This window comes from Oncorhynchus clarkii, chromosome 9 (genome assembly GCF_045791955.1).
Source record: "Oncorhynchus clarkii lewisi isolate Uvic-CL-2024 chromosome 9, UVic_Ocla_1.0, whole genome shotgun sequence".
Classification (NCBI taxonomy): Eukaryota; Metazoa; Chordata; class Actinopteri; order Salmoniformes; family Salmonidae; genus Oncorhynchus; species Oncorhynchus clarkii.
Genome location: NC_092155.1, coordinates 2,027,876 through 2,044,292, shown reverse-complemented (window position 1 = coordinate 2,044,292; position 16,417 = coordinate 2,027,876). Strand labels below are relative to the sequence as shown.

At 44.7% G+C, this 16,417-nt stretch overlaps 1 protein-coding gene across 1 annotated transcript in view; it reads left to right on the top strand.

Annotated features, from left to right (window-relative positions):
- The window catches only part of LOC139417003 (butyrophilin-like protein 10), a 137,012-nt gene that overhangs the window by 47,064 nt on the left and 73,531 nt on the right, over nt 1-16,417 (top strand). The window contains exon 2 of the mRNA XM_071166235.1: nt 265-621. Within this exon, the coding sequence (XP_071022336.1) occupies nt 265-621 (357 nt within the window). The remainder of the gene's footprint in view (nt 1-264; nt 622-16,417) is intronic.

The window sequence follows — 16,417 nt, the reverse complement described above, 5'->3', positions numbered from 1 at the left end:
CGGTTGGCCTTCAACTTGAGTTACTTATTGAGAGGGGGCAGCATTGAGCTAGCCTGTAACGTCACTTCCTGGAGTAGCTCAAACTGTCTACATAAATCTCCCACATGAGACACCATCTCAACTGACTTCAGTTGGCTTCAATTCACATAGGAATTAATGTCAGGTGATTGAGGTCTTTGTCCATTCATATGGGCCAGAATCCATGGAGCAACAGGAAGTTAGTTACCAGTTGTCTTTAACTGTGTGTCCTTTGTTTTTCTCCAGGGTCGTCTGAGGTTCAGGTTGTTGGTTCGGTTGACCGAGTTGATGCCTTAGCTGGTGATGACGTCATTCTACCATGTTCCCTGAAACCCAATGTCAGTGCTAAGGATATGCTAGTGCAGTGGACAGGATTGAACCTGAAAATAAGAAACGTCCATCTTTACCGTCAAGGTCGAGACTCGAATGAGGAGCAGTTTCCATCCTACAGGGGAAGGACATCAATGTTTCATGAAGAACTGAAGAACGGCAACGTCTCCTTAAAGCTGAACAGAGTTACTCTCTCTGATGCTGGAAGCTACAGGTGCTTCATTCCAACACTGACCAGCCAGGTGAAGGAAACCACCGTTCAACTCTTTGTTGGTGAGTCATGAATACTGGACATGTGATCAGAGGTTGTATTGGTAAATCTGGCTAAATGATTGGCTGCTAAAATATCAACATGTCTTCCTCCCTCATCATTCCTTCCTCTGTTAGAGATCATGTATTCAGCTGGTCTTCCTCCCTCATCATTCCTTCCTCTGTTAGAGATCATGTATTCAGCTGGTCTTCCTCCCTCATCCTGTATTCAGCTGGTCTTCCTCCCTCATCATTCCTTCCTCTGTTGTAGATCATGTATTCAGCTGGTCTTCCTCCCTCATCATTCCTTCCTCTGTTATAGATCATGTATTCAGCTGGTCTTCCTCCCTCATCCTGTATTCAGCTGGTCTTCCTCCCTCATCATTCCTTCCTCTGTTGTAGATCATGTATTCAGCTGGTCTTCCTCCCTCATCATTCCTTCCTCTGTTATAGATCATGTATTCAGCTGGTCTTCCTCCCTCATCATGTATTCAGCTAGTCTTCCTCCCTCATCATGTATTCAGCTGGTCTTCCTCCCTCATCATGTATTCAGCTGGTCTTCCTCCCTCATCATGTATTCAGCTGGTCTTCCCCCCTCATCATGTATTCAGCTGGTCTTCCTCCCTCATCATGTATTCAGCTGGTCTTCCTTCCTCATCATGTATTCAGCTGGTCTTCCTCCCTCATCATGTATTCAGCTGGTCTTCCTCCCTCATCATGTATTCAGCTGGTCTTCCTTCCTCATCATGTATTCAGCTGGTCTTCCTCCCTCATCATGTATTCAGCTGGTCTTCCTCCCTCATCATGTATTCAGCTGGTCTTCCTTCCTCATCATGTATTCAGCTGGTCTTCCTCCCTCATCGTGTATTCAGCTGCTCAGCACACAGCCTTCACAACACACTCCTCACACGTCTAAACCTCCCACACTTTCACACTGTCTGTGTCCCAATATTCCTACTACCTGCTGTTGACTCACTGGCTGTGTCCCAATATTCCTACTACATACTGTTGACTCACTGACTGTGTCCCAATATTCCTACTGTTGACTCACTGCTGTGTCCTAATATTCCTACTACCTGCTGTTGACTCACTGGTGGTGTCCCAATATTCCTACTACATACTGTTGACTCACTGCTGTGTCCCAATATTCCTACTACCTGCTGTTGACTCACTGCTGTGTCCCAATATTCCTACTACCTGCTGTTGACTCACTGACTGTGTCCCAATATTCCTACTACCTGCTGTTGACTCACTGCCTGTGTCCCAATATTCCTACTGTTGACTCACTGCTGTGTCCCAATATTCCTACTACCTACTGTTGACTCACTGCCTGTGTCCCAATATTCCTACTGTTGACTCACTGCTGTGTCCCAATATTCCTACTACCTGCTGTTGACTCACTGCCTGTGTCCCAATATTCCTACTACCTGCTGTTGACTCACTGGTGGTGTCCCAATATTCCTACTACCTACTGTTGACTCACTGGTGGTGTCCCAATATTCCTACTACTTGCTGTTGACTCACTGGTGGTGTCCCAATATTCCTACTACCTGCTGTTGACTCACTGGTGGTGTCCCAATATTCCTACTACATACTGTTGACTCACTGCTGTGTCCCAATATTCCTACTACCTGCTGTTGACTCACTGCTGTGTCCCAATATTCCTACTACCTGCTGTTGACTCACTGGTGGTGTCCCAATATTCCTACTACCTACTGTTGACTCACTGTCTGTGTCCCAATATTCCTACTACCTGCTGTTGACTCACTGGTGGTGTCCCAATATTCCTACTACCTGCTGTTGACTCACTGGTTGTGTCCCAATATTCCTACTACCTACTGTTGACTCACTGCCTGTGTCCCAATATTCCTTCTACCTGCTGTTGACTCACTTTTGGTGTCCCAATATTCCTACTACCTACTGTTGACTCACAGTAGTTACAAGGTACTGATAGTGATACATACTATAGAGAATGTAATGTATTGTCAACAGCATTGTGCTGCTTTGCTAATTGATTTGTCCAAGGCTTTTGACACAGTGAATTATTGCTGCAGGGTTCTATTCTGTTCATGACTTCTGACCATCTTTCTGTTACTACTGGAGTGCTGCAGGGTTCTGTTAATACTGGGGTGCTGCAGGGTTCTGTTAATACTGGAGTGCTGCAGGGTTCTGTTAATACGGGAGTGCTACAGGGTTCTGTTAATATTGGGGTGCTGCAGGGTTCTGTTAATACTGGAGTGCTGCAGGGTTCTGTTAATACTGGAGTGCTGCAGGGTTCTGTTAATATTGGGGTGCTGCAGGGTTCTGTTAATACTGGAGTGCTGCAGGGTTCTATTATTACTGGAGTGCTGCAGGGTTCTGTTAATATTGGAGTGCTGCAGGGTTCTGTTAATACTGGAGTGCTGCAGGGTTCTGTTAATACTGGAGTGCTGCAGGGTTATTCTTGGGCCATTATTGCTCACTATCTCTCTAATAACCTGTGTGAAAACATTGCTGATGAAAGGTCCCTCTATATGCAGATGACACCATCTATAGCCCTGATCCCACACTAGATCAGGAAGTGTTTAATGTTGTTGACTAGGTATTTGTCAAATAGCAGGAAGTGTTTATTGTTGTTGACAAATAACATTTGATTTGATTTGACAAATACAATTTGATTTGATTAGGTATTTCTCAAATAGCAGGAATTGTTTAATGTTGACTAGGCATTTCTCAAATAGCAGGAAGTGTTTTTTTGTCCATCACTTCTTTCAGATCAAATTGGTCCAAATTGCAGAGAAAATCTAACTAATGGTATTGATCAAGATCAAGAAAGCAGCCTCAGATAATCACTTATCAAAACAAGCATCATCACTACCTGCTCATCAACCCTGCCTCAGATAGTCACTTATCAAAATTATGTACGGATGTCTTTTAATCATCATTATAATAATTGAAAATACTCTACATGACCAAAAGTATGTGGACACCTGCTCATCTACCCTGCCTCAGATAGTCATTTATCAAAACATCTAACCAACACTAGACAATCTACCATGCTGCTGGTAGATTGGTAACCAACACTAGACACTCTACCATGCTGCTGTTAGATTGGTAACCAACACTAGACACTCTACCATGCTGCTGTTAGATTGGTAACCAACACATCCAGGTTGACGTCCCCCCCTTTGGGTTGTGCCGTTGTGGCGATCTTTGTGGGCTTTCAGGATGGTAGGTTGGTGGTTGAAGATATCCCTCTAGTGGTGTGGGGGCTATGCTTTGGCAAAGTGGGGGGTGTTATATCCTGCCTGTTTGGTCCTGTCTGGGGGTATCATCGGATGGGGCCACAGTGTCTCCTGACCCCTCCTGTCTCAGCCTCCAGTATTTATGCTGCAGTAGTTTGTGTTGGGGGGCTAAGGTCAGTTTGTTATATCTGGAGTATTTCTCCCGTCTTATCCGGTGTCCTGTGTGAATTTAAGTATGCTCTCTCTAATTATCTCTTTCTCTCTCTCGGAGGACCTGAGCCCTAGGACCATGCCTCAGGTCTACCTGGTCTGATGACTCCTTGCTGTCCCCAGTCCACCTGGCCCTAGGACCATGCCTCAGGTCTACCTGGTCTGATGACTCCTTGCTGTCCCTAGTCCACCTGGCCCTAGGACCATGCCTCAGGTCTACCTGGTCTGATGACTCCTTGCTGTCCCCAGTCCACCTGGCCGTGCTGCTGCTCCAGTTTATTATTATATGACCCTGCTGGTCATCTATGAACATTTGAACATCTTCCTACTACCTGCTGTTGACTCACTGTCTGTGTCCCAATATTCCTACTACCTACTGTTGACTCACTGCTGTGTCCCAATATTCCTACTACCTACTGTTGACTCACAGTAGTTACTATGTACTGATAGTGATACATTCTGTTGCAATCTCCTGCTGATCATCTATGAACATTTGAAAAACTTTACCATGTTCTGTTATAATCTCCACCCGGCAGAGCCAGAAGAGGACTGGTCACCCATCAGAGCCTGGTTCCTCTGGTCTACCCAGTACAGCCAGTAGAGGACTGGTCACCCCTCAGAGCCTGGTTCCTCTGGTCTACCCAGTACAGCCAGTAGAGGACTGATCACCCATCAGAGCTTCGTTCCTCTGGTCTACCCAGTACAGCCAGTAGAGGACTGGTCACCCATCAGAGCCTGGTTCCTCTGGTCTACCCAGTACAGCCAGAAGAGGACTGGTCACCCCTCAGAGCCTGGTTCCTCTGGTCTACCCAGTACAGCCAGTAGAGGACTGGTCACCCCTCAGAGCCTGGTTCCTCCGGTCTACACAGTACAGCCAGACGAGTGCTGGTCACCCCTCAGAGCCTGGTTCCTCCGGTCTACCCAGTACAGCCAGTAGAGGACTGGTCACCCCTCAGAGCCTGGTTCCTCCGGTCTACCCAGTACAGCCAGTAGAGGACTTGTCACCCCTCAGAACCTGGTTCCTCTCTAGGTTTCTCCCTAGGTTCCTGCCTTTCTAGGGAGTTTTTCCTAGCCATCGTGCTTCTACACCTGCATTGCTTGCTGTTTTGGGTTTTAGGCTGGGTTTCTGTACAGCACTTTGAGATATCTGCTGATGTAAGAAGGGCTTTATAAATTAATTGGATTTGATCACTGTATATCAACACTAGACACTCTACCATGCTGCTGTTAGATTGGTAACCAACACTGGATACTCTACCATGCTGCTGTTAGATTGGTAACCAACACTAGACACTCTACCATGCTGCTGTTAGATAGGTAACCAACACATCACTGTATATCAACACTAGACACTCTACCATGCTGCTGTTAGATTGGTAACCAATACTAGACACTCTACCATGCTGCTGTTAGATAGGTAACCAACACATCACTGTATATAAACACTAGACACTACAATAATGCTGGTAGATTGGTAACCACCACAAGACACTCTACCATGCTGCTGTTAGATAGGTAACCAACACATCACTGTATATCAATACTAGACACTCTACCATGCTTCTTTAGATTGGTAACCAACACTAGACACTCTACCATGCTGCTGTTAGATTGGTAACCAACACTAGACACTCTACCATGCTTCTTTAGATTGGCAACCACCACTAGACACTCTACCATGCTTCTTTAGATTGGTAACCAACACTAGACACTCTACCATGCTGCTGTTAGATTGGTAACCAACACTAGACACTCTACCATGCTTCTTTAGATTGGCAACCACCACTAGACACTCTACCATGCTGCTGTTAGATTGGTACCCAACACTAGACACTCTACCATGCTGCTTTTAGATTGGTAACCAACACTAGACACTCTACCATGCTGCTGGTAGATTGGTAACCACCACTAGACACTCTACCATGCTGCTGGTAGATTGGTAACCAACACTAGACACTCTACCATGCTGCTGTTAGATTGGTAACCAACACATCCAGGTTGACGTCCCCCCCCTTGGGTTGTGCCGTGGCGGAGATCTTTGTGGGCTTTCAGGATGGTAGGTTGGTGGTTGAAGATATCCCTCTAGTGGTGTGGGGGCTATGCTTTGGCAAAGTGGGGGGTGTTATATCCTGCCTGTTTGGTCCTGTCTGGGGGTATCATCGGATGGGGCCACAGTGTCTCCTGACCCCTCCTGTCTCAGCCTCCAGTATTTATGCTGCAGTAGTTTGTGTTGGGGGGCTAAGGTCAGTTTGTTATATCTGGAGTATTTCTCCCGTCTTATCCGGTGTCCTGTGTGAATTTAAGTATGCTCTCTCTAATTCTCTCTTTCTCTCTCTCGGAGGACCTGAGCCCTAGGACCATGCCTCAGGTCTACCTGGTCTGATGACTCCTTGCTGTCCCCAGTCCACCTGGCCCTAGGACCATGCCTCAGGTCTACCTGGTCTGATGACTCCTTGCTGTCCCTAGTCCACCTGGCCCTAGGACCATGCCTCAGTTCTACCTGGTCTGATGACTCCTTGCTGTCCCCAGTCCACCTGGCCGTGCTGCTGCTCCAGTTTATTATTATATGACCCTGCTGGTCATCTATGAACATTTGAACATCTTCCTACTACCTGCTGTTGACTCACTGTCTGTGTCCCAATATTCCTACTACCTACTGTTGACTCACTGCTGTGTCCCAATATTCCTACTACCTACTGTTGACTCACAGTAGTTACTATGTACTGATAGTGATACATTCTGTTGCAATCTCCTGCTGATCATCTATGAACATTTGAAAAACTTTACCATGTTCTGTTATAATCTCCACCCGGCAGAGCCAGAAGAGGACTGGTCACCCATCAGAGCCTGGTTCCTCTGGTCTACCCAGTACAGCCAGTAGAGGACTGGTCACCCCTCAGAGCCTGGTTCCTCTGGTCTACCCAGTACAGCCAGTAGAGGACTGGTCACCCATCAGAGCTTGGTTCCTCTGGTCTACCCAGTACAGCCAGTAGAGGACTGGTCACCCATCAGAGCCTGGTTCCTCTGGTCTACCCAGTACAGCCAGAAGAGGACTGGTCACCCCTCAGAGCCTGGTTCCTCTGGTCTACCCAGTACAGCCAGTAGAGGACTGGTCACCCCTCAGAGCCTGGTTCCTCCGGTCTACACAGTACAGCCAGTCGAGTGCTGGTCACCCCTCAGAGCCTGGTTCCTCCGGTCTTCCCAGTACAGCCAGTAGAGGACTGGTCACCCCTCAGAGCCTGGTTCCTCCGGTCTACCCAGTACAGCCAGTAGAGGACTTGTCATCCCTCAGAACCTGGTTCCTCTCTAGGATTCTCCCTAGGTTCCTGCCTTTCTAGGGAGTTTTTCCTAGCCATCGTGCTTCTACACCTGCATTGCTTGCTGTTTTGGGTTTTAGGCTGGGTTTCTGTACTGCACTTTGAGATATCTGCTGATGTAAGAAGGGCTTTATAAATTAATTGGATTTGATCACTGTATATCAACACTAGACACTCTACCATGCTGCTGTTAGATTGGTAACCAACACTGGATACTCTACCATGCTGCTGTTAGATTGGTAACCAACACTAGACACTCTACCATGCTGCTGTTAGATAGGTAACCAACACATCACTGTATATCAACACTAGACACTCTACCATGCTGCTGTTAGATTGGTAACCAATACTATACACTCTACCATGCTGCTGTTAGATTGGTAACCAACACTAGATACTCTACCATGCTGCTGTTAGACTGGTAACCAACACATCACTGTATATCAACACTAGACACTCTACCATGCTGCTGTTAGATTGGTAACCAACACATCACTCTATATCAACACTCTACCATGCTGCTGGTAGATTGGCAACCACCACTAGATACTCTACCATGATGCTGTTAGATTGGTAACCAATACTAGACACTCTACCATGATGCTGTTAGATTGGTAACCAACACTAGATACTCTACCATGCTGCTGTTAGATTGGTAACCAATACTAGACACTATACAATGCTGCTGGTAGACTGGTAACCAACACATCACTGTATATCAACAATAGACACTCTACCATGCTGCTGTTAGATTGGTAACCAACACTGGATACTCTACCATGCTGCTGTTAGATTGGTAACCAACACTAGACACTCTACCATGCTGCTGTTAGATTGGTAACCAACATTAGACTCTCTACCATGCTGCTGTTAGATTGGTAACCAATACTATACACTCTACCATGCTGCTGTTAGATTGGTAACCAACACTAGATACTCTACCATGCTGCTGTTAGACTGGTAACCAACACATCACTGTATATCAACACTAGACACTCTACCATGCTGCTGGTAGATTGGTAACCAACACTAGATACTCTACCATGCTGCTGTTAGATAGGTAACCAACACATCACTGTATATCAACACTAGACACTCTACCATGCTGCTGGTAGATTGGTAACCAACACTAGATACTCTACATTGCTGCTGGTAGATTGGTAACCAACACTAGACACTCTACCATGCTGCTGGTAGATTGGTAACCAATATTAGACTCTCTACCATGCTGCTGTTAGATTGGTAACCAATACTAGACACTCTACCATGCTGCTGTTAGATTGGTAACCAATACTAGACACTCTACCATGCTGCTGTTAGATTGGTAACCAATACTAGACACTCTACCATGCTGCTGTTAGATAGGTAACCAACACATCACTGTATATCAACACTAGACACTCTACCATGCTGCTGGTAGATTGGTAACCACCACTAGACACTCTACCATGCTGCTGTTAGATAGGTAACCACCACTAGACAGTCTACCATGCTTCTTTAGATTGGTAACCAACACTAGACACTCTACCATGCTGCTGTTAGATTGGTACCCAACACTAGACACTCTACCATGCTGCTGTTAGATTGGTAACCAACACTAGACACTCTACCATGCTGCTGTTAGATAGGTAACCAACACATCACTGTATATCAACACTAGACACTCTACCATGCTGCTGGTAGATTGGTAACCACCACTAGACACTCTACCATGCTGCTGTTAGATAGGTAACCAACACATCACTGTATATCAACACTAGACACTCTACCATGCTGCTGGTAGATTGGTAACCACCACTAGACACTCTACCATGCTTCTGTTAGATTGGTAACCAACACTAGACACTCTACCATGCTGCTGTTAGATTGGTAACCATCACTAGACACTCTACCATCCTGCGGTTAGATTGGTAACCAACACTAGACACTCTACCATGCTGCTGTTAGATAGGTAACCAACACATCACTGTATATCAACACTAGACACTCTACCATGCTGCTGGTAGATTGGTAACCACCACTAGACACTCTACCATGCTGCTGTTAGATTGGTAACCAACACTAGACACTCTACCATGCTGCTGTTAGATTGGTAACCATCACTAGACACTCTACCATCCTGCGGTTAGATTGGTAACCAACACTAGACACTCTACCATGCTGCTGTTAGATTTGTAACCAATACTAGACACTCTACCATGCTGCTGTTAGATTGGTAACCAACACTAGATACTCTACCATGCTGCTGTTAGACTGGTAACCAACACATCACTGTATATCAACACTAGACACTCTACCATGCTGCTGTTAGATTGGTAACCAATACTAGACACTATACAATGCTGCTGGTAGACTGGTAACCAACACATCACTGTATATCAACACTAGACACTCTACCATGCTGCTATTAGATTGGTAACCAACACATCACTCTATATCAACACTCTACCATGCTGCTGTTAGATTGGTAACCAATACTAGACACTCTACCATGCTGCTGGTAGATTGGTAACCAACACTAGACACTCTACCATGCTGCTGTTAGATAGGTAACCAACACATCACTCTATATCAACACTAGACACTCTACCATGCTGCTGGTAGATTGGCAACCACCACTAGATACTCTACCATGATGCTGTTAGATTGGTAACCAATACTAGACACTCTACCATGATGCTGTTAGATTGGTAACCAACACTAGATACTCTACCATGCTGCTGTTAGATTGGTAACCAATACTAGACACTATACAATGCTGCTGGTAGACTGGTAACCAACACATCACTGTATATCATCACTAGACACTCTACCATGCTGCTGGTAGATTGGTAACCAACACTAGATACTCTACCATGCTGCTGTTAGATAGGTAACCAACACATCACTGTATATCAACACTAGACACTCTACCATGCTGCTGGTAGATTGGTAACCAACACTAGATACTCTACCATGCTGCTGTTAGATTGGTAACCAACACATCACTGTATATCAACACTAGACACTCTACCATGCTGCTGGTAGATTGGTAACCAACACTAGATACTCTACCATGCTGCTGGTAGATTGGTAACCAACACTAGACACTCTACCATGCTGCTGGTAGATTGGTAACCAACATTAGACTCTCTACCATGCTGCTGTTAGATTGGTAACCAATACTAGACACTCTACCATACTGCTGTTAGATTGGTAACCAATACTAGATACTCTACCATGCTGCTGTTAGATTGGTAACCAACACATCACTGTATATCAACATTCTACCTAGCTGCTGGTAGATTGGTAACCAACACTAGATACTATACCATGCTGCTGTTAGATAGGTAACCAACACATCACTGTATATCAACACTAGACACTCTACCATGCTGCTGTTAGATTGGTAACCAATACTAGACACTCTACCATGGTGCTGTTAGATTGGTAACCAACATTAGACTCTCTACCATGCTGCTTTTAGATTGGTAACCAATACTAGACACTCTACCATGCTGCTGTTAGATTGGTAACCAACATTAGACTCTCTACCATGCTGCTGTTAGATTGGTAACCAATACTAGACACTCTACTATGGTGCTGTTAGATTGGTAACCAACACTAGACACTCTACCATGCTGCTGTTAGATTGGTAACCACCACTTGACACTCTACCATGCTGCTGTTAGATTGGTAACCACCACTAGACACTCTACCATGTTTCTTTAGATTGGTAACCAACACTAGACACTCTACCATGCTGCTGTTAGATTGGTACCCAACACTAGACACTCTACCATGCTGCTGTTAGATTGGTAACCAACACTAGACACTCTACCATGCTGCTGTTAGATAGGTAACCAACACATCACTGTATATCAACACTAGACACTCTACCATGCTGCTGGTAGATTGGTAACCACCACTAGACACTCTACCATGCTGCTGTTAGATAGGTAACCAACACATCACTGTATATCAATACTAGACACTCTAACATGCTTCTTTAGATTGGTAACCAACACTATACACTCTACCATGCTGCTGTTAGATTGGTAACCAACACTAGACACTCTACCATGCTTCTTTAGATTGGTAACCACCACTAGACAGTCTACCATGCTTCTTTAGATTGGTAACCAGCACTAGACACTCTACCATGCTGCTGTTAGATTGGTACCCAACACTAGACACTCTACCATGCTGCTGTTAGATTGGTAACCAACACGAGACACTCTACCATGCTGCTGTTAGATTGGTAACCAACACATCACTGTATATCAACACTAGACACTCTACCATGCTGCTGGTAGATTGGTAACCACCACTAGACACTCTACCATGCTGCTGTGAGATAGGTAACCAACACATCACTGTATATCAATACTAGACACTCTACCATGCTTCTTTAGATTGGTAACCAACACTAGACACTCTACCATGCTGCTGTTAGATTGGTAACCAACACTAGACACTCTACCATGCTTCTTTAGATTGGTAACCACCACTAGACAGTCTACCATGCTTCTTTAGATTGGTAACCAACACTAGACACTCTACCATGCTGCTGTTAGATTGGTACCCAACACTAGACACTCTACCATGCTGCTGTTAGATTGGTAACCAACACTAGACACTCTACCATGCTGCTGTTAGATAGGTAACCAACACATCACTGTATATCAACACTAGACACTCTACCATGCTGCTGGTAGATTGGTAACCACCACTAGACACTCTACCATGCTGCTGTTAGATTGGTAACCAACACTAGACACTCTACCATGCTGCTGTTAGATTGGTAACCATCACTAGACACTCTACCATCCTGCGGTTAGATTGGTAACCAACACTAGACACTCTACCATGCTGCTGTTAGATTTGTAACCAATACTAGACACTCTACCATGGTGCTGTTAGACTGGTAACCAACACATCACTGTATATCAACACTAGACACTCTACCATGCTGCTGTTAGATTGGTAACCAATACTAGACACTATACAATGCTGCTGGTAGACTGGTAACCAACACATCACTGTATATCAACACTAGACACTCTACCATGCTGCTGTTAGATTGGTAACCACCACTAGACACTCTACCATGCTGCTGTTAGATTGGTAACCACCACTAGACACTCTACCATGCTGCTGTTAGATTGGTAACCAACACTAGACACTCTACCATGCTGCTGTTAGATTGGTAACCAACACTAGACACTCTACCATGCTGCTGTTAGATTGGTAACCAACACATCACTGTATATCAACACTAGACACTCTACCATGCTGCTGGTAGATTGGTAACCACCACTAGACACTCTACCATGCTGCTGTGAGATAGGTAACCAACACATCACTGTATATCAATACTAGACACTCTACCATGCTTCTTTAGATTGGTAACCAACACTAGACACTCTACCATGCTGCTGTTAGATTGGTAACCAACACTAGACACTCTACCATGCTTCTTTAGATTGGTAACCACCACTAGACAGTCTACCATGCTTCTTTAGATTGGTAACCAACACTAGACACTCTACCATGCTGCTGTTAGATTGGTACCCAACACTAGACACTCTACCATGCTGCTGTTAGATTGGTAACCAACACTAGACACTCTACCATGCTGCTGTTAGATAGGTAACCAACACATCACTGTATATCAACACTAGACACTCTACCATGCTGCTGGTAGATTGGTAACCACCACTAGACACTCTACCATGCTGCTGTTAGATTGGTAACCAACACTAGACACTCTACCATGCTGCTGTTAGATTGGTAACCATCACTAGACACTCTACCATCCTGCGGTTAGATTGGTAACCAACACTAGACACTCTACCATGCTGCTGTTAGATTTGTAACCAATACTAGACACTCTACCATGGTGCTGTTAGACTGGTAACCAACACATCACTGTATATCAACACTAGACACTCTACCATGCTGCTGTTAGATTGGTAACCAATACTAGACACTATACAATGCTGCTGGTAGACTGGTAACCAACACATCACTGTATATCAACACTAGACACTCTACCATGCTGCTGTTAGATTGGTAACCACCACTAGACACTCTACCATGCTGCTGTTAGATTGGTAACCACCACTAGACACTCTACCATGCTGCTGTTAGATTGGTAACCAACACTAGACACTCTACCATGCTGCTGTTAGATTGGTAACCAACACTAGACACTCTACCATGCTGCTGTTAGATAGGTAACCAACACATCACTGTATATCAACACTCTACCATGCTGCTGTTATATTGGTAACCACCACTAGACACTCTACCATGCTGCTGTTAGATTGGTAACCAACACTAGACACTCTACCATGCTGCTGTTAGATTGGTAACCAACACATCACTCTATATCAACACTAGACACTCTACCATGCTGCTGGTAGATTGGTAACCAACACATCACTCTATATCAACACTAGACACTCTACCATGTTGCTGGTAGATTGGCAACCACCACTAGACACTCTACCATGCTGCTGTTAGATTGGTAACCAACACTAGACACTCTACCATGCTGCTGTTAGATTGGTAACCAACACATCACTCTATATCAACACTAGACACTCTACCATGCTGCTGGTAGATTGGTAACCAACACATCACTCTATATCAACACTAGACACTCTACCATGCTGCTGGTAGATTGGCAACCACCATTAGACACTCTACCATGCTGCGGTTAAATTGGTAACCAACACTAGACACTCTACCATGCTGCTGTTAGATAGGTAACCAACACATTACTCTATATCAACACTAGACACTCTACCATGCTGCTGGTAGATTGGTAACCACCACTAGACACTCTACCATGCTGCTGTTAGATTGGTAACCACCACTAGACACTCTACCATGCTGCTGTTAGATTGGTACCCAATACTAGACACTTTACCATGCTGCTGTTAGATTGGTAACCACCACTAGACACTCTACCATGCTGCTGTTAGATTGGTAACCAACACTAGACACTCTACCATGCTGCTGTTAGATTGGTAACCAACACATCACTGTATATCAACACTAGACACTACCATGCTGCTGTTAGATTGGTACCCAACACTAGACACTATACAATGCTGCTGGTAGACTGGTAACCAACACATCACTGTATATCAACACTAGACACTCTACCATGCTGCTGTTAGATTGGAAACCAACACTAGACACTATACAATGCTGCTGGTAGACTGGTAACCAACACATCACTGTATATCAACACTAGACACTCTACCATGCTGCTGTTAGATTGGTAACCACCACTAGACACTCTACCATGCTGCTGTTAGATTGGTAACCACCACTAGACACTCTACCATGCTGCTGTTAGATTGGTAACCAACACTAGACACTCTACCATGCTGCTGTTAGATTGGTAACCAACACTAGACACTCTACCATGCTGCTGTTAGATTGGTAACCAATACTAGACACTCCACCATGCTGCTGTTAGATTGGTAACCAACACTAGACACTCTACCATGCTGCTGTTAGATAGGTAACCAACACATCACTGTATATCAACACTCTACCATGCTGCTGTTATATTGGTAACCACCACTAGACACTCTACCATGCTGCTGTTAGATTTGTAACCAACACTAGACACTCTACCATGCTGCTGTTAGATTGGTAACCAACACATCACTCTATATCAACACTAGACACTCTACCATGCTGCTGGTAGATTGGTAACCAACACATCACTCTATATCAACACTAGACACTCTACCATGCTGCTGGTAGATTGGCAACCACCACTAGACACTCTACCATGCTGCTGTTAGATTGGTAACCAACACTAGACACTCTACCATGCTGCTGTTAGATTGGTAACCAACACTAGACACTCTACCATGCTGCTGTTAGATTGGTAACCAACACATCACTCTATATCAACACTAGACACTCTACCATGCTGCTGGTAGATTGGTAACCAACACATCACTCTATATCAACACTAGACACTCTACCATGCTGCTGGTAGATTGGCAACCACCATTAGACACTCTACCATGCTGCGGTTAGATTGGTAACCAACACTAGACACTCTACCATGCTGCTGTTAGATAGGTAACCAACACATTACTATATATCAACACTAGACACTCTACCATGCTGCTGGTAGATTGGTAACCACCACTAGACACTCTACCATGCTGCTGTTAGATTGGTAACCACCACTAGACACTCTACCATGCTGCTGTTAGATTGGTACCCAATACTAGACACTCTACCATGCTGCTGTTAGATTGGTAACCACCACTAGACACTCTACCATGCTGCTGTTAGATTGGTACCCAACACTAGACACTCTACCATGCTGCTGTTAGATTGGTACCCAACACTAGACACTCTACCATGCCTCTGTTAGATTGGTAACCAACACTAGACACTCTACCATGCTGCTGTTAGATTGGAAACCAACACTAGACACTCTACCATGCTGCTGTTAGATAGGTAACCAACACATAACTGTATATCAACACTACACACTCTACCATGCTGCTGTTAGATTGGTAACCACCACTAGACACTCTACCATGCTGCTGTTAGATAGGTAACCAATACTAGACACTCTACCATGCTGCTGTTAGATTGGTAACCAACATTAGACTCTCTACCATGCTGCTGTTAGATTGGTAACCAATACTAGACACTCTACCATGATGCTGTTAGATTGGTAACCAACACTAGATACTCTACCATGCTGCTGTTAGATTGGTAACCAACATTAGACTCTCTACCATGCTGCTGTTAGATAGGTAACCAATACTAGACACTCTACCATGCTGCTGTTAGATAGGTAACCACCACTAGATACTCTACCATGCTGCTGTTAGATTGGTAACCAACACTAGACACTCTACCATGCTGCTGTTAGATTGGTAACCAATACTAGACACTCTATCATGCTGCTGTTAGATTGGTAACCAACACTAGACACTCTACCATGCTGCTTTAGATTGGTAACCAATACTAGACACTCTACCATACTGCTGGTAGATTGGTAACCAACACATCACTGCATGTCAACACTCTACCATG